This window comes from Gallus gallus, chromosome 2, assembly GCF_016699485.2.
Source record: "Gallus gallus isolate bGalGal1 chromosome 2, bGalGal1.mat.broiler.GRCg7b, whole genome shotgun sequence".
In the NCBI taxonomy this organism is placed as follows: Eukaryota; Metazoa; Chordata; class Aves; order Galliformes; family Phasianidae; genus Gallus; species Gallus gallus.
This window is the reverse complement of record NC_052533.1, coordinates 55,140,613-55,163,607: the sequence shown is the minus strand read 5'-3', so window position 1 is coordinate 55,163,607 and position 22,995 is coordinate 55,140,613. Positions and strand designations below refer to the sequence as shown.

The following is a 22,995-nucleotide window of genomic DNA, read 5'->3' as shown; positions in this document are numbered from 1 at the left end:
AATAAAAAAACCAATACTATACCTACAGAATGTGGACTAGAAAAAAAAGTCACAGCACAAAGGATACAAATAAAAGAAGTAGTTGAAATAGCTAAAATTGTTCCAGTGGGAATAGATTTCTGAGCATCCTTAAGATCACCAGATCTGTTTGAACCTGCCATAATACCTAAAGAAAAAATAAATTTGTATGTCATAAAAACCAATGAATTCAACTTCATTTAAATGACTAATAGAATGGGAACATTTAACTTTTTATTATATCATAACCAAAAAGCAGGCTACAGAATTGTATTATATTACTGCATAAGTCCTTATTTTGCATCTTCATTTGATTCATAAATTTGTGTTACTACTCATCACTGACGGAAATAATTTCAGAAGGCTCAGTAAAAACTTGATTATATTTAGAACAGGAAAATGTACAAGAAAAGCAAAATGTAGGAGATGGATGTTATAAACATGAGTTTAGGAATTTTAACCAGCATGACCAGACATACAAATTCTTACTAAGCAGACCATACATAGTAAGATATACAAGCAAATCTACTAAATAATAAAAAGTGAAACAAAAAGAAAGGAGCAATAAGAAACACAAAAGGAATGGTCATGAGATCACAGGCACACCTTCATGTTTGAATCTAATTAAAGACCAAAAAATTTTTACTAACACAATGTTAAAAAGTAGAATAAAAACTATCACCACTAGAGACAAAAAAAAAAAAAAAAGAGTAGCTAAGGTCAAGACATTCCAATGCAAAAATACTGTCAAACTCCACACAATGAAATCCTAACTACAATGTAGGATATCATGAGTTGCTAATAAAGAGAGAAAGAGGGAAGTATGGAAGTGAGAACAGTGGAGAATATGAAGAGAAACCACCATTTGGTACTCTATTAGCAAATAGTGCAAATTTGCATCAAAATTCTGTTTTGTTCCTTAATATTAATGAGCTGGGATTTTTCAATAAAAAGTTTTCTAGTTATTTCAGTAAAATGAAATCTGAGGGAAACTAACCTAACTTTTAGTCTTGATCAAAAAGTCTCTACTGTTAGAGCTGAGGGGAAAACACACAAACAAAAAAACAACCCCACAACCTAGAAGGAGTAACCCTAACCCTAACCCACAACCTACAAGGAGTTCATGGCTTGGACCTGTAACACCTTAATACATAACAGTTTCCTTGCATGCATCTGAAGATTAAAACATTATAAAGATAAAAACTTTTAACTCAGCTGGAACTTATTGTGGATAGGCATCAAGGTTTCTTTTTTCTGTGAGAGGCAGAAAACAGCCTGTCAACTGATCTATTGTTTAAGTTCTATAAGCCACTAAAATAACAAGCAGCCAGCTACGTCTCTCTAGCACCAGAAAATCTATTAGTTAAAACTTGGACAGATAAGGAATACCATGTGTCATCAATATGCACACCAAATTTTTTTTCAGCTCTAAACACATCCTCATTCAAGAAAAATAGTTTTAATCTACCTGTTACAGATGGGAAATAAATCCCTACAAGCACTGTGAAGTAGGTCATGATGTCTGTGAAAACATAAGGGCGTCCAGCAATTTTTATGTCTTCTGATCCAGAAACTGATGGCTGATTTTTTTTCTCAACTATTGATCCTTTTTCTGAATAGGTGCTCCACAGATTATCTACAAGGGGAAAAAAATAGTCATTGTAGCCTCTGCTTCAGAATATTAGAGAGAGTGAGAGTGCAATACCATTATAAGCTGGATGACTTTTCATCTATAAAAAGCATGACATTTCCCAATGCTTCCTTATGAAATTAGACACAGCAGCAATAACATCGGTATCAGTCATAACTGGTGGACATTTCCATCAGATGTCAGTAGAGATATAGCGGTATATGGGATATGCTGTAAAAAATTCTCTTCTGTTAAAGACTGAGTTACAGAATTAAATTCTAACATGTTTCTAAAACATCTACTTAAGTTTATACAAACATACGGATGTATTATCAACTGTAGTGGTCTAAAAAGTATAACAAGTATAGCAGTAAAGGAAAAAAAAAATAAAAGCCTCCATATTAAGGAAATCTGAACAATAGTTCAAGATCCGGCTGTTCACAATGAAGGTATTCCAAATGGTCACTAGTCAAACTCCAGAATAGTACCAATAAGCAAAGGAAATTTAAACAAACAGAAACAACACACACAAACTACAGGTAGTGGTCCATATTCCCCCAGCTATAAACTAAGGATGTTTGCATAACAAAATTTGATAGGTCAATAAAAAGTAGCTTCCAAGATCTGTACATCTGTGGAAATGTTAATTATGCCCCCCAAAAAGATAGTAAGGACACTTAAACACAGATCTCATTATAAAATAAGACAAGTTTTCCTTTCATATGCTAGGAGACAAGGGATCTGAAGGCGAATTTTCAGTCATCCAGTGCAACTTCTTCTCTGAAAGAGTGGTCAGGCACTGGAATGGGCTGCCCAGGGAGGTAGTGGAGTCACCAACCCTGGAGGTGTTCAAGGAACGTTTGGACGTTGTGTTGAGGGATGTGGCTTAGTGAGAACTATTGGTGATGGGTGAACGGTTGGACTGGGTGATTCTGTGGGTGTTTTCCAACCTTAGTAATTCTATGAACTTCAAGGAGTTGAGTACAGCCTCCATACCATCATGATGTTACCTTCAACACAATATGAATATTCAGAATCAAAAATCAATCTCCTGAGGAGCCAAAGATTCAGATTTGCCAAGGAAGTATTAATAACTGCTATGAAATAATAATATATGGAATTATGCATGAGAAAATACTGTAAGCAAGACAAGAGTTACAGTTAAAAGGAAAGGTAAACATGAATTGCTACAGAGCAACTACACACATTACCTCATTCAAATGAAGAACAAACTAATGTACAGATGAAGACACAAAAGCAAGAGCTAAGGAAAACAAGAAAACTGAAATTCAGGAATTTCAGCAAACATTTGAGTGACAGAAAATGAGACGAGATTTCCAAATTCCCAACTACAGCATGCAGTCTACAGCAAGTCTTCGTACAAAGTGAAACAAACCACCAGTGCAGGAAGAGTTCCTTTAAGAAATCTTTGCTATCCAAGTGTCAGCCTACATTACATACCAGAACTCGTGTTAACACTCAGCTAGCACAATGGTGTTTATCCAAGATATCCTTATACCAAAGGACTTGTGCTGCTAAATATTAATTTACCTGAAACTGCATTGCTATCCAAGGATTAAAGCATGGCAAGCATAGGGTCAACTTGAAAGCAGCATCTGCAAATGAACAACTGGCAGCAACAACAGCAAGGAATAAAAGTAAGAGACACACAGCTATTCAAATGTAATCAGTATTTATCCACACTGTTTTTATCTTGAGCTTTGCGGAACCGTGCAAGCCTAGCACAGCTTCCGTTAAATAAAGGTTATACCTCACAATTATTCAAGTTCCCTGGTGGAAACATAACTGAAGTAGATTTCTTAATTTAGCCCGCCTAGACTTCCTGTATATTTTTGACAGATTCCTTGGGTAAGAAATCCTAAGATAGACACGGAATAAAAGACTTCACATGTATTAAAAAAATGGTTCAAAGACAGAAAACAGGTAAAAATAAGTGCATATTCAGTTTTACAGCTCATAGAATTGCTCAGGTTGGAAAAGACCTTAAAGATCATTGAGTTCAACCACAACCTAACCATACTACCCTAACTCTATAACAACCCTCTGCTAAATCATGTCCCTGAGCACCACATCCAAACATTTTTTAAACACAGCCAGGGATGGTAACTGAACCACCTCCCTGGGGAGCCTATTCCAGTGCTTAACAACCCTTTCCGTAAAGAAGTTTGACCTGATAGCCAACCTAAACCACCCCTGGTGCATCTTGAGGCCATTTCCCCTTGTCCTGTCACCTGTCAGCAGTGAGAAGAGACCAACCCCGCTCTCCCTGTAAGCACCTTTCAGATATTGGAAGGAAGCAATAAGGTCTCCCCACAGCCTCCTCTTCCCCAGACTAAACAGCCCCAGTTCCTTCAGTCACTCCTTGTAGGGCATATTCTCCAAGGCCTTCACAAGCCTTGTTGTCCTTCTTTGGACCTGCTCCAGCACCTCACTGTCCCTTCTGTACTGAGGCGCCCAAAACTGAACACAGTACTTGAGGTGAGGCCTCAACAGTGCTGAGTACAGGGGCAGGATTACTTCCCTAGTCCTGCTCACCACACCTTTCCTGATACAAGCCAGGATGCCAGTGGCCTTCTTGGCCACCTGGGCACACTGCTGGCTCATATTCAGCTGACTGTCCATCAGTCCACCAACATCCCTTTCCATCAGAAAGCTTCCCAGCCACTCTTCCCAAGGCTGTAGGGTTGGCTGGGGTTGTTGAGACCCAAATGCAGGACCCGACACTTGGCCCTATTGAAACACATACAGTTAACCTTGGCCCATTGATCCACTCTATCCAGGTCCCTCTGTAGTGCCTTTCTCCCCTCTGGCAGATCAGCACTCCCTCCCAGCTTGGTGTCATCTGCAAACTTACTGAGGGTGCACTCAATCCCTGCGTCAAGATCATTAATAAAGATGTTAAATAGAAGCAGCCCCAGTATTGAGCCCTGGGTGACAGCACTTGTGACTGGCCACCAGCTGGATTTAACTCCACTGACCGCAACTCTTTGGGCCTGGCCACCCAGCCGTTGTTTCACTCAGTGGAGCATATGCCCATCCAGATCGTGGGCAGCCAGCTTCTCCACAAAGATGTAGTGGGGGACGGTGTCAAAGGCTCAGGAAAGCCAAAAGCTCAGGAAACCCCCCAGTAAACTTCACCAGGAAATGGTACCAGGATGCAACCAGTGCTTTCCAATGCAAAGGTAGCAAATGCAAAAACGAACTGTGAAGAACTACATAAAAACCTCCTGCTCAGTCACCGAGCCTAGTAAAGAAACTGATTAAATTTATCTATAGTTAAGTGTCAAACAATGAACACTGGAAAGTTCTCCCCTTACATTGAGCTTTCAGTAGACTCATATTGGTTGTTAGAGATCTTGGCTTTATGTGACGTCAAGAAAATGAAACAACCACAGCCATTGAAAGCTTAGACTACGGAACTGTTTTCTGAGCATATAGAGAGAATGTAAAGTAACATGAGAAGAGACATCTAATATTTAAGAAAAAAAGATATACGTACTAAGTTACAAAACGCATATAGTAAATAAAATCTCAAGTCACAGTTCTTGCAATAAACATTTCAGTCAAAACCAGGATTTCATCTTTGACTCTGAGGAAGCTGAGCAATGTTATATACAAATTCAGACACAAAGCAGCCTACGCTTCAGCTAGGATCTTTGTATGTATTTGTACACTTTATGTTTAACCCTTAAAACTGAATTACTATGGCAGTAATACAATTACTTAGTGTCCCTATCCCTCCTTACAGAGAGTTACATATTTCTATAATCAAATTCTATTTTAAGGGAATGTAGAGGACAGGAAACAGAATGTCCTTCTCATCCCCATAAACATTATTTGTTCTTATACAATACTATCTGTTACATGTTCAAAATGAAATTTATGAACCTATGCAACTAGTTTAAATTTCAAGCATCCACAATTGTATAAAAATATAAACGTAAGATATCCTATACACTTTGCACAAAGTCTCCTGTCCAAATGCCAGACTGGTAGCTAGAAAAACATTTAATTTTTTTTCCCCAAACTGGCATGCTGTACAATGTTGGACTAACTTCACATCTCAACGTGCCTCCCTGAAGGGATTTTGAAGTAACTGTATTTGGTATGATAGAAAAATAGCTTTTGAAAGAGTGCCTGTAAAACCTTAACGATCCCCATATGAAAGCAATTCACGCTAAGCTTCCAAAACCAGATGGAAATGTTAAAGAAGGAAGCAGACTCCTGGAAGCAATCTTTCAACAGAAGTAGGTTATAACTAAGGAGTAGTGACAGGCTAGAACACTACATTACTGAACAGCTTCAGGCCAAATCAGCACAGATCACTGTGCTTTCTGACTTACCAATTAGAACTCCACTCAATATTCCTGGAATCCCTTGAATTTCCGTTACATTATTGAGGCTGAAGTAGTCATCACACATAGCAGTGGGCAAAGAACTATTGCAGAAGAGGAGCCACAAGTTTGTAGTCTTTGTTTCATTATTCCTTTCAGTAAATTTGGCACAGACATCAAAGCTACGTTTTGACAAGGTACGGTTTCCAAGAAGACAGATGCTACAAACAAACAAACAAAACAAACAAACAAAAACAGTGTTTCTTCAGCATAGTTCTGTGCATTTAAGCATTTTTTAACCCTTCATAAATCCAGTATTTATAGTAAATACGGCTTCTTCATAAATCCAGTATTTATAGTACCTATGTTATGGGCTATACAACATCTATTAAAGCAGAGAGAGTCTTTCCATATAAAACCATCATCAATAACATTTAAAACATCACTCAAACATTTCCACTTTAGGACAGCTATCATGCTTTCTGATTATTCTCTGGAAAATACAATAAATTCAAGCAGCTTGACCACTAAATAATAGTGGTCATGAGTATATCATGACCTCTATTAAAAAAATGTGAAGTCATTTGAATATACAATGCAGTGACAAGCTTGACAAAAAAATGCAAAAGAAAGATTAAGCAAGAGTTATGCACTTTTCCAGGAAACAAGTACTTTAGATTAAAAGGTAAGGAAGTAAGCCAGGAGAAATAACAAAGTTGAAAAACACTGAACTCTTAGCTCAAAGTATCGTATAGTTCTTTGCAAGAAGCAATTACGGAACTTAGAAAACTTGGAATGTTTTGCAAAAAGCAAATGGTTATTAACAAAGAACATTAAGCAACTGGGAATAGTCTTTTGTAAACCCTTTGTTAAGCTATGCAAAAGACATTCAGGAGATATCTCCCACAGGCTTGTTTAATAAAGTGGTTCATAGCAACTATAAAGATGAAATGAGGAATGATCAAATAAAGCATCAGTGTTAGGCAGGTAAGTTAGAGCACATAAGTAGTAAACATCTGGTACTTCTGAAGAAGTTCAGGAATCTGGTAACAAACAGCATAAACATAGCATTTGCTACCAGGCCAAATATACCAAGTCACGCAGCATATTTACTTAGTGCAACATCCTGTTTTTGATAGCATTGAAGAGTACAAGAAAAACGGAAATTTACAGGACACCAGTACATCTCTAGGTACAGCTGCAAATCCATGAAGGTCAAGCAGATTTAACAGGAAGTCTGCTGCTAAAGAGAATGATCTTCCTCATTATTTTTGCTATTGGATTCGGTTAACTATTCAACCTACAGAAACTTCTTTCAGTTTGATTTGGCTGGAAGATCATGATGTAAGCTAATAAGTTACAGTATTTCACCATCTACAAAATGCCTAAAACTAACAGAGATGGAGTGAGGTGATAGACATAGCTAAGTGAAAGGGGAAGCTGGTGTTTTTGTAAAACGTCCAAATGTTAGACTAGAAACTAGAAAACTATTTTTACAAACCCACACCAACTTGCTGTATGATGGTGAGTTTGGTGACCTACTCACAACTTTATTATAATGTGAAACCACAATTGAGTTTGTTATTTTAAGACAGATTCATCAAAATGTGAACAATTCTATTTATAGAAAGATAAGCTTTGTTTAATATTTTTTCCAAATAACAATGTATCACAGAAGCAGTGTCTAGAAACTTGGTAATGTCTTACCAATGCTACGTATCCAGATGATCCCTCTTTTACCTATAGAGACGACTGAAAGATTTAAATATTTTCCTATTGGAAGTTCCAGTTTCTAAGAAATACAAGTTTTCTTCAGAGAAGTGTCAAATTTGAACACATTTTTGTCAACAGAAAAGTTTGTTTATGTTTTACAGTACAGTCCAAAAATACTGCTTAACTGCTCAATTTATGAAGCAACCATTAACACTTCAGATTACTATGGAATTCTGCAACAATCACATAGCAAAGAATCAGCTCAGCATACCAAGCAGGAAGAGATGCACAAAAACAAAACTAGCATACTGACAACTGGACAACAGAACAAGTTTTTAGTGAGCTGAAGCAAGTTACAAGATAAAGATGTTGAGACACAATATGCCACGTGTGACAACAAAACTAGATTTTAGTAACAAAAAGGTAGAAAATTTTTCATGTAAAGCAAGTGAATCTAACAACATAAAGCTTCTATTTTGAATAGAGTGAAATGGAAGTTTCAAAAAGTTCATGACAAATTTTTGAAGTACACTACCTACAGTTCATAGTTACAACATTTCCTTGAGATGTTACCTTATTCTGTATCTTTCATTTCTTAATTCATTAGATAAAACAGCTATATTTACTGTCAGCAAGACCACTTTTGCATTTAGGCATGAAAAGAACAATGGCTAAAAAACATTAAGTAACATTAAGACATAACATTGAGAACATTTTCCAAAGTATTATGTCTTACAAACAAAGATTCAAATAGGTAGTTCAGGATAACAAAAAGAGCACATAAGTGCCTCATAAAGATATGAAACCTTCAGTTGAGATCAGTGTGAGCATATTTTTAAAGTTTAGCTTAAAACTTGAATTGGTTGTAGTAGCTATTCTTTCCCCCCCACTTTTTTTTTTTTTTAATAATAATCTATACTAGTTAATGATATGTCACTTACGGAAAATCGGGTGGGTCAATAGCAGTCTTAATAACTCCAGCATAAATGGCAATAATGGATAGAATCACACAGGCAAGGAAGACCAGTGCAAGTTTGTTGACATACTTGACTCCCACAAAAACTACTATGGCCATCAGAATGATAATACACGTTCCATAAACTCTCATGTTATTCAGCATGGCCTCTGTTTCTTCACCAACCTCTTCTGCTTTAAATATAGCAGCACTTGGAGATATGTAAGTCTGCAGGAGATACAGCAAGTTACCTTTTATGTAATAACAATAATTTTATGAAGAACTAAATTTACTTGAATTTTAAAATCTAAACTATTACAGTTAGCAGTTTTCTTACTTCACAAAGAAGTTCAACCAGATGGCATGGTTATTTAGTGAAGAAAGAGCAGAAAAATATTCTCATATGCATCTGGCATAACAAAATAACAAAAAGTTATTTTCAAGATTTTTCCTAGTATAGAGACATTGTAAAACTCAGGTTTAAAGTACAATGAGGCTTTAATTATGTGTCACTCTAATTTTTTAACTATATCCTCTAGATAAATTACTTTGAAAACCAGCATGTATAAAAAGTGATCATTAAGCTGAATGAGCATCCTATATAAGTGGAAAAAGAACAAGGGCGAAGACAAAATAAGAGGACAAAACAGAGTGGATACACTGAGAAAGAGGCACGGCTTTTGGTCCTGCTTTTTCTCTGCTAACAGTTTCTGCCTCTTCTGCCTATAAACTTAGGTCTTTGCCAGACAAGAAAAAAAAGTAAGAAACGGAGGAAGAGGAGGAACATAAGTATGTTTCCATGTGGCAGGTACAGATTTCAAAGAGGGTGCTACATTGTAGTGTCTGACACCTACGAAAAGAACAAGCTATTGCTAGTTCTTTTCCTCCTACACCAAAAACTCCAAAACTAAACATAAATCTTACTATTACGAGTTTTCCTCAAACTATATAAGACTACAGCAGCATAAGCATAATTTGCAGGATTCTTCTTTTTTCCAGAGCATATTACAAAGAGATGACACAACAGATATACCCTATTTGGTAAAATCACTAAACGTCACTTACTGAATTGTTTTGTTCCTAATTTAAGTAGGGAATAAAAACTGTTAAACTGTTTAAATACTAATAATAATTTTACGATCATAAATTTATGATCATCACAGGAACTGCTAGGCTAAAGTCAAATCCACAAATCAAAGTTTGTTGAACTTCTTCAAATATTCGTAAGTAGAATAAGAATATTGACATACTACAAACATGGTACCAAAGCATTCAAAAATCAGACTAGAATACATTTTAGGCCTCAACATAACCTATAAGTATTATATTTAGACAGTGCTCAGTAATCTCTCAGATTAGACTGAAAACAGACTGTATGGCAAACAGGTATACAGGTATTGGACCAGAGAGATTATTGAATTACAAAGGAGTAATGAAATAAAGATCTTACACTGGTGTCCTGGGCTCATGGAAGGACTCCAAGAGGAGCGATCTCCAGATAGAGATCCTCCTTGGGAGTCAGCCCTTAAATGGAGTCTAGGAGGGGGGAGCCAGGCTCCACCCCTTCCGGTCACTCAGGTGAAATTGCATTCACCTGTGCCCCTGCAGCTGACTCAGCTCTTGCCTCAAGTGGTCAATCAGAGGTTCAGGCCGTGATTCAACAGTTCCCATACACAGACTTACGAGAAACCAGTACTTACCAATAAGATTTCAATTGTACCAAGAATGTACATTGCTCCTGCAAAGGTTGTACCCAGGTAAAAACAAAGTCCCACTGCTCCACCAAACTCTGGTCCTAAAGATCTTGAAATCATATAATAGGAGCCTCCAGCTGTAAATTTAACAAAAAAGGTTCCAACTTTTCAGATTAACAAAAGTAGTAGAGATCAAAACATTTAGTCATTCAATCAACCTAAGTAATTCAGAAGATCTCTGAGTGCATCTCCATTAAAATGTTCATACCAAATGGTATTTGATGTTTACACCAGCTGTGCTGTTAGAATGTACTCTTTGAGGTGCACATCATCACATGCATTTTCACAAAAGTAGTGTTTTCAAAACACCAGCTACCCAAACATTTTAAGCATTAGATTCATCCATCAGAAGTAAAGACATCAGAATTATACAATAAAAAAAAATGAAAGTAAGAAGATACTAGCTTATTTTGTTGGTTATTTGCCTAAGACCATGCTAAAGAAATGAAAATTAAAACAAATAGACACTCTAATCACTTAAAATCAGTAGGCTTTTTTTTTTTTTAAGACAGCTAAAACTGGCAAATGAAGATGTTCGTAGTTTTGTTCTTACATTACACAAACAATTCAACATATATCAAAGAGCTGCACAGAAGTCCTGCTATGTTTTTCTACTTTTGTTAATCCCTACCAATACTCAGTCAGTGAGATGATCAGTTCTGATGCCAGCTTGGCCCTCAGCAAAGTAGTTGATTGTGACACTACACAGACTGTTTAACAACCAGTGTAACAAGAAAATACAACAGGTGATAGCTGTAGCTGACTCTTTTCTGAGAGGTACAGAGGCACCAATTTGCTGCCCTGATCCACTCTCATGAGAGGTGTGTCTCTTAGCATGGGCTTATGTAAGTACTATGAACACTACCAAGAAATTACCAAGCCTTGTACAGATTGCGGAAAACCACCATCCACTGCTGTTACTTCATGCGGCACCAACAACACTGTCAAGAACATCTAAAGTGTATCATGAAGGACTACAGAACCCTTGGAACAGCATTAAAATGACCTGGCGTATAAATAATCTTTTCAATCCTATCAATCACAGGAAAAGGCTTTGAGAAGACCAGAACAATATGGCAGATCAATTCATAGTTGCTGGACTAGTGATTTGGCCACAGATATGGCTTTTTAGACCATGGTACTCTTCGAGAAACCTTGTCTAGTAGGGACCAGTGGTGTCCATCTGTAGGACAGCTAGTATGTAAGTGATAAAAAGGAAGATGAGGGAAAATGTGAGCTCTCTCCTGAAAAAACTGAGAGACCTGATTACCCAGGACATAGAGAAGGTAGTACTCAGTGTCTTTTTTGACTCAGTCTTCACCAAATAACGTTCTAGCCATGCTGTACAAGTCACAGAAGGCAAAGGCAGAGACTGAGAGAATAAAGCCTTGCCCACTGTAAGAGATCAGGCACGAGACCACTTAAGGAACCTTAACACACACAAGTCTGAGGGACCTGATGAAATGGATATGAAGGCCCTCATGGAACAGCAGATAAATTTCCTGTGCCACTCTTCATCACATTTGAAAAATCACAGCAGTCTATTTAAGCCTTCAGATACTTGAGAAAGTAAAACATAACCCCCATTTTAAAAAAGAGAAAAAAAATAAGACCTGGAGAACTACAAGACAATTATTTTCACCTCTGTGCCTGGCAAGATCATGAAGCAGATCCTATGGTAAGGCACATGGAATACACAAAGGTGACTGGTGACAGCAAACATGACTTCACTAAGAGAAAATAATACCTGGCAAATATGATAGCCTTCCACAATGGGGTGACAGCATTGGTGGATAAGGGAAGAACTACTGACATCATCTATCTGGACTTGTGCAAACCATTTGACACTGTCTCATAAGTATCAAATAACATAACATCCATGTTTCTAAAATGGAGACACGTGGATTTGATGGATCGACCATTCAAGTGAATGAAGAACTGGCTGAATGGCCACACTCGAAGAGCCGCAGTGAATAGCTCCACGTCTTGGCAAAGATCAGTGATGACTGCTGTTCCTCAGGGGTCAGTACTAGGACTGTTACTATTTAACATCTTTGTTGGTGACATAGTGGGATTGAGTGCACTTTCTGCAAGTTTGCCAAACTCAAAACTGTGCTGTGGTCAACATGCTGAAGGGATGTCATCCAGAGGGATCTTGACGGGCTTAGAAGTGAGGCTTTGTGAATCTCATGAAGTTCAATAAGGCCAAATATTGAAAGCAGCCCTGCAGAGGACTTGGCACTGCTAGAAAAAAAGCTGAACACAAGCTGGCAATGCTCGCTTCCAGCTTAAAAAACCGTATCTTGAACTGTGACCAAAGAAGCATGACCGGCATGCTGAGGTAGGGAATTCTGCCCCTTATATTCCACCCTTATGAGACTCCAACAATGCTGCCTTCAGCTCTGGGATCCCCAGCAAGAGAAAGATGAAACTGTTGGAGTGGGTCCAGAGGAGGTCCATGAAGATGACCAGAGGGCTAGATCACCTATTCCGTGAACAAAGGCTGAGAAAGTTGTGGTTTCTGAACCTGAAAAACATAAGGCTCCAGGGAGATGTTCTAGCAGCCTTCCTGTACTTTAAGGGAGGCCTACAAGATGGATAGAGAGGGGCTCTTTCTCACGGAGCATAGCAATTCATAAGTGCTAATGGTTTCAAACAAAAAGAGAGCAGATTTAGATTAGGCATTAGGAAGAAATTCTTCACTACAAGGATGGTGAGGCACTTCAACAGGTCAGCCAGAGAAAGTGTAGATGCCCCATCACTGGAAGTGTTCAAAGCCAAATTGGATGAGGCCTTGAGCAACCTGGTCTAGAGAAAAGCAGCCCTATTTATGGCAAGAGGTTGAAACTAGATGATTTGAAGGTTCCTTCCCACCCAAATCATACTATGATTCTATAAATATTTTGATTCAGAAGCTAGAGAGACGGGGACAAAAAATATCACAAAGTTTGGACATTGTCAGAGCCAACAAAGCAAGGTAGGATCTTAGGTGGGCACAAGTCACATTCCATTGGCAGCAATCAGAAAAAAAAAAATTTAAGGAAGCATGTTAATTTGGAATATTTAATAATACCGCTTAGAGTAAAACAATTTTTAACCAAAGGGTATCTTCAAAAAAAAAAAAAAACACAGATTTCCAAATCATATACCAAAACCTCTCAGAGCAGGAAAAAAAAGAAAAAAGTGAGTTAACATTCCACTTTTTAAAAAGTTTTACACAATTAAGCTTTAGAAATACAATGCTAACTTGCCTTCTTACTGCTGCCTTCCATTAGTTTCCATTCTCTCTCTAAAGTTTTCTAAAAATAGTTGTGGGAGTATATCTGTAGAGGCAATCATTCCCTTAGGCTGGTTAACATCCAATAAGATGCTAAACCAGCTAGTTAGAATATGTTTGTAAGTGGTCTCTTCACTGACATAGTAGTCACCATTCTAACATCAAGTTTTTGCTGATCACTCAGAAAAAGTTAGAAAAATGTTAGAAGCAAAAGCAACCCTACTTTTTAATTAAAGGCCTTGGGATTAGAAATGACATCTTTTAGATCAGAATCTGATGAGAAACTTTGCTAAAAATACATATTTTGAGATGCAAGAGAATATATTTTGAGATCACTATGTCAAACAAAAACAAAAAAGCACAATGGGAATATCAGTAGTTCTTCATGGCAGATAGAATTTTAGGATGAGAAATTCATTAATTAAAAAAGTAGATTCTTCATTTACAGTTTTTAAACATTGCCTTAAAAACATTATGAATTGAAGAGTTCCTTATGTCATAGAATCTAAGATTTTTTTATTCTAAAACATTTACCAATGAAGCAAGATTACTGGAAGTATGTACAACCACAGGAGAATGTTATTGGAAGACTGGAAGTTGATTTAGTTTACTGATTAGTACTTAATAAAACCAGAAAGGACAATATAACAACTATGTAGTCAGACCTACAAAAAACCTTCAGTCTTTCCTTGAATAAAGCTGGATGTTTTTTCCAGACCTAGAGACTTTCCAAAGGGAAGGAAATAAAAAGGAGGATGAATATTGATGAAGTTTACCAAAAACCTCTTTACTCTCATTTGAAAAGTGAATAATAAATATTAGTTTTCAGTTTACAGATGCAATGAAAAGCTTACTGTTCATTCTTCACTACTACTAATACTTGCTTATTAACTTAAAAAGCAACAATATCACTGAAAGTGATGAGGAAAGTTCTATAGTCATAACACGAAAGTAATTAATGAAAAGTTTATTCCTGCCTAGCTTCCTTTCAATCATAGGTACTTTGTACTGCTACTCCTGGAACATAAGGAAGGGACAATAAACTTAAAAAATAAGAGGGAAAAAGAGATGAACATTACTTTTATCTGAAAAGTGACTAGGATAACTATACTTAATTATAAAATAAAAGCAATTGAAAAAAATTCTTACTGCATTTATATTTCACATACTGTACTACATCTGTGAAACAGAATCATAGAATAGAATGATCCTTAAAGATCATCTAGCTCCAGCCCCCTGATATAGGCAGGGACACCTCCTTCTAGACCAGGTTGCACAAAGACCCATCCAGCCTGGTCTTGAACGCTTCCAAGGAGAGGGCATCCACAAGATCTCTGGGCAAACTGTTCCAGTGTCTCACCACCATCACAGTAAAGAATTTCTTCCTAATATCTAGTCTAAATCTACCCTCTTCTAGTTTTGTCCTGTCACATGCCCTTATAAAAAGTCCCTCCCCAGCTTTCCTCTAGGCCCCCTTCAAGTAATGGAATTCAAGATTCTGCACAAACTGTAGTGCTTAATTTTGCCCAACAACTTAGATATCTATTCTGGAACCTTAGTAAGCTAGAAAAGCTCTAAAACTCAGTATTAATTAATTTTAAATATTTTTATATATATACATATATGTATATATGCACACATACATATACACATACATATATTTACAATATTTAAAATCTATTCTAAGCATTTGTACAGGGTCTATAACATCAGAATATTGATATTTTCAATTAACTTGTTGAAAACCAAAGATTAGAAGAGCTTCAAAAGCAAACTGATTTTGTGTTGAAGACATCTGTTTCATAACTGAAGAGGAACATTTTAATAGGCAAATTTGTTCCTGAAAAAGTTAAATGAGATGAGCGAATGCTCAAAATGCTCATAAAATGCTTATATACGAGGAGATTATTACCAGTGTACACTGGCTATTATTCTTGCAGAAAACAACCAAACTATTTCAGATGTTAATAAATATATAAAAGGTAATCTAGGGGCAATTTCAGGGGGGAAGAAAGCACTTTATTGGTAGATTTAAGGTGAAGCAAATTTCTTTACAAAACAAATCTCTATTAGCTCAAATTATGATATCTTTCATTCAATAGAATCAAATAATTGATGATTAAAAAAAAAAATGTGCTACCTGTAAGGTCCAGGTAGAAGGCAGCACCTCACCTTAACAAGTCAATTACAAGACACTTGAAACTATACTCCAAGTACTACTTCTGATAGCTCATATGATATCTCAATACTACAGTAGCTTATCTCAGATTTGATCATTTATCATTTGACCATTTTTTATCTAAGATTAAAAAAAATTATTGATTACCTGGAACCACACCATTTGTTGCTATTGCACTCATTGAAATTGCAGTTAGCATAGTCTGTGGAAACATGAAACAAAAATTAAAATATTTAAAGTATTTTGAAAGATGGGACAAGACAGTGATCAAAAACACTTAAGAATTTACTAATAAAACTTCACAGCAACTAAAACTGATCATCTTTGATTAGAGACTTCCGTGTAAATTGAGTACTGAACCTTCTACAGGAAGATTGAGTTAGTTTAGACGTTTCAGACAACCTTCAAATAGAATTTGACGAGTACAGACCATTGAGTGTGTACTTAAGATGTTCTTTATTCCAATGTAATGGTATTGACAAACTGGTAAAATATCAATGCTATGACAAATTCATCTACTATTGATTTCACATCTCACAAAATGAATTTATGGACACAATGCCAGTAGTTTATGGTTTGGTTTGTTTGAAAGTTGTAAAAAAAGAAAATAAAATGGAAGACTTTAGGTCTCAATGTGATACAATGTGTATCATGAAATATTTGCTATGAGCTCATTTGGTAGAATCCATTAAATACTTCAAGCTAAAAACTTACTGTCATTGGCTCACAGAAAACCCAATATAGGCTGAAATGACACATAGAATAATAAGTAAGAATAATAAGAGTAATAGAAGACATTATCATCTGTACCTCCCAATTCTACTGAAATTTTATAGAAAAAGTATTATTATTTTATAGAGAAATTTATCTTTACGAAGAAATCTTGTAATATTTACTTATACGAGAGAAAGCAGCTGTATTCTGGTAACAGAATAGTAAACGAATAATAAAAAAAGTTTATCTTACACAAGCACAACACATGAAAACAATGATGAAAGACTCAAGAACTCCAGCTGTTCCTACAATCCATGTCAAACGCAGGAAAAGAATAACTCCCAGGATGTTTTGCAAGCAAGGCAGATACACACCGATAAACGTGCCCATTCGTGGAACCTGGAAACAAAGACACACAAAACCATTCAGGCTTCATCATTAAAATGATCCTTCTACACTTCATGAAAGTCAGGCCTTTTCTGTTGAAATACTCAACTAAGAAACAATGAATATACATAGTAGGTCTCCACATACAGAAGTTAGCCTTAAATCACAACTCAGGCTGTGAAAATTGCAGCCAATTTAGAATAGCAAGCAAGGGTTGCACTAGATTTCCAAGTACTTAAAAGGACACAATGCCACACAGACTTATATCTTTATTTTTTAGCATACTGGATAATGTTAGTACCATTGATGAAGTTGTTGTATACAAGCTCAGTTATTACAGAATCACTGAACAATTAAGTTGGAAGGGACCTCTGGAGGTTATCTTGTCCAAACCCTCTGCTCAAGCTGGGAGACCTACAGCAAATTGTCCAGGACCATGTCCATACAGCTTCTGAAGGTCTCCAAGGAGGGAGACTCTACAACTACTGCTCTGTGTCAGTTCTCTCTCACCTGTACAGCAAAGTGTTTCTTGATTTTTAGACAGAAACTCTTGCCATCCAATTTGTGTCTACTACCTCTTGTCCTGGCACTAGGCATCACTGAAGAGAACAGGGCTCCATCCTCTTTGCAACCTCCCTTCAGATATCAGTGTGTATAAATAAGATCCCTACAAGTTTCCTCTTCTCCAGTCTGAATAGTTCCCTCTCTCAGTCTCTTCATATAGCAGAAGTGTGCCAGTACTATACTATGTCACTAAAATTCTACTCTACCAGACTATTTGTCACTAAAATTCTACTCTACCAGACTATTGCTTAACCTCTGATTAATTTCAGGCACCAAAGTGGGAAAAAAAAACACATACAAATCATGCTTTCAGGCCGCAAGTTGATACAGTGCAAGTAAATACAATGTTCACTTGGCCAGTCAATTCTAGATAGACTAACACTGTGCTGCATTAACAAAAGCTCTGCAGCAGATAGCTTGACGACAAGGATCACACTTAGAACAGTCTGAATTTATTAGTATTGGTTTCCTCATATCCCAAGCTGTATCTTCAGATACAAAGAAAAACAGAGATCAAGCACACAAAAAAAGTCAAAAACAAACAAAAAACCCACAACCTGATAAACAAGTGTAGAATAGCAAAAAGCTATGGACCTCATTCCACAGTCTTGATCACTGTCTGTCCTGGTTTCAGCTGCAAAAGAGTTGACTTTTTTCTTCATAGTGTCTGGTATGATGCTACATTTTGGCTTTAGGAGAAAAACAATGTTGATAACACAGCAGTATTTCAGTTGTTGCTGAGCAGTGCTGTATGGAGCCAAGAATATTTCAGTTTCTCAGCTTATTGTACTGCCCTGCCAGCGAGGGTGGCTGAGAGGACACAAGGAGTTGGGAGGAAACAGAATCAGGACAATGACCTATACTGGCAAAAGGAATTTTCCATACCATACAACCTCACACAAACACACACGCACAAAAAACCCTTGAAAAACAGTGAGGAGTTGGCTAGGGGAGCAGTTGCTGCTTGGGAGCTACCTAGACATCAGCAGGTAGCTGGTGCACCACTTGTTTTGTGTATATATAATTATTATTACTAGTACTTCCTTTCCTCTTCCTTTTCTTAGTAGAAGAGTATTTATCTCAACTCATGAGTTCTACACCCCCAACCCCCCCCAGTTCTTTCCCTCATCCCCCTGGGAGCAGTTGAGGGGATATGGGGGTGGAGTGGACAGGGGTAATAAGCAAATGTCTGCATGGTGCTTTGCTACATGCCATGTTAAGCCACAACACTTTCCCAACAACTCCCAGTAGCAGTCAAGTCTTAACAAAAACAGTTCTATCACAAGTATCCAGATACAACACTATAAATCCCTCCTCCAGTAAAATAAATTCCAGTTATAACCTTAATTCCAAGCACCTTTTTGTATCTGTCTTCCCAGGTGCTTTTTTCCTTCTATTCTTTCTCATCTGCTTTTCCTTTTTCCTTCACAGCTCAGAATATAAGACCAGTAGCAGCACCCCTTCTCCTACTCAAAGACAAATAACTCCCAGTACTTCATTTTCCCAGTATCTACCCTAAGTTTCCCAGATTCAGCTTTCATGCCCAACCAGTTGCAGCTCATCATCCCTCCTTGACTGCAAATTTTTGTGCTATACGTGATTTTGATCCTGGCTTTCTCCTTCTAAGACAGCTTCCTGCTCACAGAATGTTCAATCCAGTATCTTATTAGAGACTGACAAGGTTGCTTATGTTCCTCTCTTACAAAAGTATAGATAGGCATTTGGGACACCTAGCAGACAACCCTTGGAGATCTTAGCTGCCCTCTTCAAGCAAATATGCTAAAGAGAGCCTGCTCCAAGCACAGGAACAATAGACCTACTCTGAAAAAAAAAAAAAAAAAAAAACCAAAACAAACAAAAAACCTGCTGCCATATTAAGAAGCAAATACACTTCTGATCATAAAAAGTGACTTGTTCCATATCAAGGTTTCCTCTAATTTCAACCAGAGATAAAAATCCAGCTAACTGAAATGTATCAATAAACCAATCAAACGAGAAAAACATCAAACTGCATCCACACTAAGGGTAAAACAATGTTACTGTTGCTAATACAAGGACAGAAGGAAAAGAAATTAAGAGGGAACTGAGATGCATGTAATGCTTGTTTTGGGTCTGAGTTTTACATACATTTCACATGGGACTTCTACAACAAGGTGTTGCTAAAACATGCTAGCAGGACCCCTGTACACTCCCGCTTTTCTCTCTCCTGTTTTTAGAGAATCATGTGATTTCTTTTTAGGTTGAAAAATATTTCTCTTTATGTGGCTAGCTGTGTCATAACTTATCAAAAGTTCAGATACCTTGACTTCCTTTCGCTTGCTGTCTTCATCTGCTTCGTGTTCCACCACACCTTGAGTTACATTCGTGTAGTTTGCTAGTTTATTAAGAAGAGATGACACCATCGGATTGCTATCCATTTCCTCCTGTCAGGATTTTAAGAAAATTGCATATAATAAAAACTTAAATTATGATTTTATGATACTACTTCAAACATACACTCAACAGATTTGTCCTGAATCACTCTAATCCAAAAGCTAGCATGACCAAATACCAGTCATATGTCAAAGAACAGAAGTAAATCTTTATAGTTGAATGCTACAAGATTATATTGCAGTCCCTCCCAATATTGCAGTGGCAGGGTCATGACATTTAGACACAAGCTGAATGCTGGAAAAAAAAAAAGCCTAAAAGTAGCCTTAGATAATTTCCTCAAGCACCACGATCCATAAGGACTACTCTTAAAACAGTGTATGTATTTTGAACAAACGTATGCTTTGGAACATATTCATATAAGATGTAATTAAGTGTATGTAATACTACTTGACACAGAAGCAAGCTGATCTTTCTTCAGCCAAGTATCTGCTACAAAACCAAAACACGGTGAAAACAGTTATAAAATCCAAAAGAAACACATACAATAAAAGGATACCAAGAGAAGCAGAACTAGAAGACTGAGTCAAGCATGCAGAATCAAATACTAGGAGGAAGACAAATGATTGGAACTGAAAGCAGCAGTGCACAAAAGCTAATCTTTGCCTGAAGGTATTAGGTCATGACAATCACAGTTATAATATCCTAACTTCTTTGAACATTTAATGATCTTATACAAACACAGGTCAGCTGAAAATGTTAAGACTCTAGGAAACACATAGTACAAAACACAAAATACCAAAAAAATCCAACGCTACATAAGCAATGTGTTGAAAATAACTAATGCAAGCATATATTTAAAAGATGATTTGGGACAATGAGGGAAAAAAAAAAAAAGCAGCAGTAACAATTTGTCAACACTGAGTAATACAATATCTTATTTGAACAAGAGGTAGTTTTGCATATTGATTTATGAATTAGTTTGAAGGAGATAAATCCAGAGACAAAACTCTGGTATCATGATTTCTGTCAAAGAAAATAGTAAGAAATTTCATAAGTGGCAAAGAGATTTAATGACAAACATCAATGACCCTTAGCACAATCTTCTCTAAAGTTCAATGAAAAGCAGTACACAAATTTTTGTCATAGGAGAACTGAAAGATTATGTTTTCTGGGCTAACATTTTTGGAAGAAAGAAAGGAGGAGCACAGAAGGATGACAACAGAATGGGAGGTTGAACGCAACGTATATATATAATGCATATGTATACAATATGTATGTATAGTAATACATAAATTACAAAACAAAACATGTATACAGACACATACACAACTAAATAAGAACTTACCTCAAAGAGAGCCATATTTTTACCTTCGTACATGTTTCCTCTATCCATCTCTGCACTGTTAATAAATGGACTACTTTCCCTGGAAATACCATCTCCTAGCAGAAAACAAAACAAAACAGAAAGTCAGCAAGGTTCATCATATAAAGGATATTCTGAAGATGTTGTTTTAAGAATATTCCAGGAAGCAAATAGAACTGCGGTCAAATTCCTACTTCAAAAACAGGACAACTATGAAATACCTAACCTGATAAGGAACGACCATTCTGAAAAAGCTACGAGTCACTTAAGGTAGCTATATGATTTTAAAAAGAAATAACTTGGATTTTTTATTGTTGTTGTTGTTTTTTGATGCCTCAGGCTTTCAATGTTCAAGAAGTTACGAGTTCAAGAAGGTATGAGTCAGTTGTACAGGGACTCTATGACCACATCTAAGAAAATACTTTGGTAGTATTGGGGCAGGAATTTATGAAAAAAAGTTGTAAGAATTATTTTGTAAAACTTGCAGAAACTCTACAATATGCCATGTTTATTCTATTCCTTATTGAGATACCAATCACATGAAGCTGTAGATTGTCTGACCTGCTCTAGAACATCTTTTCAATAAAAAAAATACATCATCACTTTCACTAGTGTCTAGCAATACAATGCAAGAACATGCTCATACTATCGCAACACTGGAAATCCCAAATTGTCTCATTTGGCCTTACAAGTTACAGCAACAATAGCTATATGTAGACTCTTCGCTACACAACTGAAAAAGAGCTGGAGATAAAACTGTACTCTTTTCCCTGCGTCCTTCACTCTATCCTTTCCAGGGCACTTCTCCCAACTTGAAGTCCCAAAACAAACCTATTGCAAACATGGGACACCTGACAGCAGTACTATCCTGGTTGTAACAGGAGAGAAATATATCTCATTACCTCAAGAAGATTAAAAACATTCCTGAAAAATATCCTTGCAATGTTCATCACTCCCTCTACAATAAGCTCCACACTATCGTAACACTATGACAGAAGCTGCAATATTATCACAAGAGATTCAAAAGACAGCTATTGTCCATTAGTCCTCTAGAATTACTTTAACGGTCCAAATAACTGATAATTCACTCACAACTACTGTTCTAACCTAATGTTTTATCTTATCCTCCAGCTTCCATTTTTGTTTCTCTATTGATTATAATTAAAGTCACATTGCTTCAAGTCCTACAGCCTGGCTAGTTTTCCCCACTTTCTCACACATCAGCTTTCAAGTTTGGTTGGTTTTGCTGTTGTTTTTCACAATGCACAGAAGGCATCAGTTTAGTACAAGATTGTCAGGGAAACTTGCTTTTATCCTTTAATTAGCCCCACTGTACTTAGAGAAAGTAGTTCAGCTAACTTTTCTGTACAAAACGCAACTATGTCCTCAAATACATGGTGACTTCTCACATCATCACGCTAAGAAATACCAGCACTAGAACTTTGTAGTTTCTTACCAAAATTACCCGAACTTTGTTTTCTTCAGCTGCATTCCTTGAAATGACTATACTATTTCCATTGAAGTTTTTTAAAAAAACATTCCTTACAAGAGTAATTCAGCAGTTAAAACTTACATTGGAAAAGGTTTCTTAATATTTGTCTTACTAAGACCACAGTTCTGTTGACTTTTCTTGTCCACTGACAGCTAGTAGCTGTACTTATTAGCTAAATACTAACACTCCCTCTGGGGTACAAAGGGTTAGCCTTCAAAAAA

At 36.7% G+C, this 22,995-nt stretch overlaps 1 protein-coding gene across 9 annotated transcripts in view; it reads right to left on the bottom strand.

Annotated features, from left to right (window-relative positions):
* The window catches only part of SLC12A7 (solute carrier family 12 member 7), a 74,643-nt gene that overhangs the window by 36,099 nt on the left and 15,549 nt on the right, over positions 1-22,995 (bottom strand). For all 9 annotated transcript variants that reach the window (XM_025147245.3, XM_025147246.3, XM_025147247.3 and 6 more), the window contains exons 2-10: positions 21,265-21,359; positions 19,847-19,969; positions 16,848-16,994; positions 16,029-16,083; positions 10,372-10,502; positions 8,658-8,899; positions 6,013-6,224; positions 1,487-1,654; positions 68-166 (exon numbers count right to left, since the gene is read on the bottom strand). In XM_025147245.3, the coding sequence (XP_025003013.2) occupies positions 68-166; positions 1,487-1,654; positions 6,013-6,224; positions 8,658-8,899; positions 10,372-10,502; positions 16,029-16,083; positions 16,848-16,994; positions 19,847-19,969; positions 21,265-21,359 (1,272 nt within the window). The remainder of the gene's footprint in view (positions 1-67; positions 167-1,486; positions 1,655-6,012; positions 6,225-8,657; positions 8,900-10,371; positions 10,503-16,028; positions 16,084-16,847; positions 16,995-19,846; positions 19,970-21,264; positions 21,360-22,995) is intronic.